The following is a 3,056-nucleotide window of genomic DNA, read 5'->3' on the forward strand; positions in this document are numbered from 1 at the left end:
TTTCTTTTATATATCTTGCATTGCACAAGGAGTGATTTTCATACCTTTATACAATTGTTTTAGGTCTAGATTTACATGACCTTAAATACACCACTAAACTGAAGATTGTTTTCTTATGTATCCAACATCTCTCTCGTGTTTCGTCACTATGATATTTCAAATAAACCAATCTGATTTCACAATCAAGTGAGCAAATAAACAAAACAATCAATGAGGTGAATGCGTATTTTCACATTATCAAGAACTTTGTAAAATGTCCCCACATGGCAGAAATAGCCAGAGCCTTTATACAAGTAAAATGTACCTCTTATAGTTTGGTTGCAAGTTGAAATTATTCTAAGGTATACTTGCAACTCCACCTACTATACTACCTTACTATAAGATGGAACTTCTCAGATTAAAACTTTATATCTAAATGGTGAGTATAACATTATGAACTTTGATTTAGGCACAATAGCATTTCATTCTTCTCATCCTAAGCCGATCGCGATGTCTGTCGTTCCTTAAATCAATCAATTTAAATCAAACCTGAAAATCAAACACACAAATATAAGTACAATTCAAGAATTAGAATGCTCTATGTATAGTCTCTAGCAAGATTAATTCATATACTTTGTACTTTTCTTAGTACACCAAAGAAGTTAGACATATCAATCATGACTAGTTTTTTTTTTTCCATTTAAGTGTCAAGCTAAGATGGCATCTTTCCTAAACTTTTTTTTTTTTGTCTGTTTCACCTAAAAAACCCATGTGCATGGTTTAATCTCACCAATTCAATGTATCCTTTAATAGTATTATTCATATACACTAACGATGTCAGACCGCCTAAAAGATAACTATGTGTAACTGCTTATCATAGTGGAACAAAAAGCCAAGAAAATAAGGTACTTCAACAAATTATAATACTTGTAATATAGCAAGGAAATAAAAAAGGCAGAACATTATTGTTGACTTCATATGTAGCAGAAATTCAATTGCAAAAAGGTCATGCTTCACCTAAATGATAAATCAAAGGTCACTTCAGCTATAATCTATGTTGTTCGGACTCTTAAAAAATATTTGTCAGATGCTTTAAAATTTATGCATCTTTGGAGGATCCGATACAGTCTGAGCAACAAAGGCTATAACCCAAGCCTCCTAATTTGGCACAATACATAGATAGACATCTTAACTTTACCTCAACAGGTAACTAAACACTCCAACTTTGAAAACCCCGTAAACAGCCTAACTTTGAAAATGCACATCTAGACACGTTCTCAAAAGTGTGCATTATCAAAGTTAAGATGTTTGCGAGACACACCTGTGTCAAGATGATCACAATTAGAGCTGGGATTGATGATCAGGTGCCGGTGAAGGCCAAGTTAAAGGGTCTTGTCTATGTATTATGCTTTCGAATTTATTCAGAGTTGTACTAACTTACCAGTTAAACAAGGTAATGCCACATTTTGGTGTAGCACCATTTTCAATCTGCTTTAACCTCAAAGATCCACAAGAAACCTTAACTCTAATATTCCAACTCTTCCATCCTTTATATCCAACACCAATATCAGTACTCACATCAGCAGAAACTCTCAAATTCTTGTTCTTGAATTCATCCACAATCAATTTCCCACTACTTTCATCATACAACAACTCATTCGATTTCATAACGAATTTAACAACTTTAACCTTCCTATTCTCCAGAACAAAACCAACAACTTCCCCTGCACCCATGTTTACGTCGTTTTCGCCTTTTAAATCCACTTTAGTATCACCATACACAATCTTCAGCTCCCCATTTGGGTTTTTCAACTCCACCCCAAGTACTGATTGTGCATTCAATCTTTGCCCATCCTGACTTTCAGTAACATTAAATTTAGTAAACTCAAGAGATCTTAAATGGAAAACAGGGGCTTTTGGATCAAACCAAAGGTAAAAAACACCACAAGCAGATACTAATAAGAGTAACAAGATTAGTATAATCAAAAAGCAACAACAAAAACATCTACAACAACAATTACTTCTTTCCTTTTGTGGATTGAATGAAGGTGGAAGTTGAACTTTTCTTGGTGGCATTTGGATTGGAATTGTAGGATCTTTAAACCCTGGTGGCTTCTTTAATGGTTGCATCTGTGACATTCTTGAATCTAAACCAAAAAAAAATCCCTTTTTTCCCTTTTCTGGATTCTTTATATAAATGAGTAAATCTTTATGAATTATGAAAAGTGAAATGTTGCATTAAATCAAACAGGTTATGTGCATAAAAGGGTAAAGTTTGAATCTTGATGAATATGAAGAATCAAAATCAAGATCAAGATTATATGATTTTAGGAATTAAAGAAAGGATTTTGGGGATTGAAAAAAAAAAGAATAAAAAGATAAATGTTTTTGTGGGGTTATGGAGGTGGAATTTGGAAGTGTGTGTATAGTGAAGAGAGAGATTGAAGAATGTGATTTTTTGCGTATATAATCTAGATAAATATTATTATGAAAATATAATTATATTAAAAAAATTTAATGTTAGCTCCTTCTTTAAAAATATTAGAAAGTAGAAATTTTAATTTAAAATATTTAATGCAATCCAAAATTCAAGTTCATATCAATAAAGTAAAATATTACTAAAAGATAATGGTATGTTGAACATAGGAATTGTGTTGGCATATTTATATAAAAAAAATAGAAATATAAGAACTATTCTTTTAATATTTTAATTTTTTTCCTATGGATTTGGCTTTTGGGTCGGATCAAGTCAAGTTTTTCAATTGAATTTTTCTTTATTAGTTTTTTTTAAAAAAAAAATTTAGCATTTGCTGATTTTGTGATTTTTTAGTTAGTATTTCTAAATTTAGTAATGTATTTCTAAATTGTGCGATCATGTGAAATTTACCCTAGGCAAGAATCCTATTTTTTTTAAAAAAAAATACAAATAATGGCTAGAACCCCAATTGCCAACTAAATATTGTATTGTTAATGTTGAATTTTATGCAAAAAAAAAAAAAAAGCTAACCAAATGTTTTATTGTTAATGAAAGGGGAAAATATCCAAGTACCTCCTCAACCTATGCCCGAAATCTCAGA

At 31.1% G+C, this 3,056-nt stretch overlaps 1 protein-coding gene across 1 annotated transcript; it reads right to left on the reverse strand.

Moving 5' to 3' along the window:
* Positions 1-211: 211 nt before the first annotated feature.
* On the reverse strand, positions 212-2,609 carry LOC101260577 (NDR1/HIN1-like protein 6). Its single transcript, XM_004248023.5, has 2 exons — positions 1,421-2,609; positions 212-528 (listed from the first exon to the last, which is right to left on the reverse strand). The coding sequence occupies exons 1-2, from the start codon at positions 2,116-2,118 to the stop codon at positions 513-515; spliced, it is 714 nt and encodes a 237-aa protein (XP_004248071.1). The 5' UTR covers positions 2,119-2,609; the 3' UTR covers positions 212-512.
* Positions 2,610-3,056: the final 447 nt, after the last annotated feature.

This window comes from Solanum lycopersicum, chromosome 10 (genome assembly GCF_036512215.1).
Source record: "Solanum lycopersicum chromosome 10, SLM_r2.1".
NCBI classification, from domain to species: domain Eukaryota; kingdom Viridiplantae; phylum Streptophyta; class Magnoliopsida; order Solanales; family Solanaceae; genus Solanum; species Solanum lycopersicum.

Coding starts and splice junctions, on each gene's coding strand:
- LOC101260577 (XM_004248023.5), bottom strand. CDS start 2,118: ATGTCACAGATGCAACCATTAAAGAAGCCACCAGGGTTTAAAGATCCT.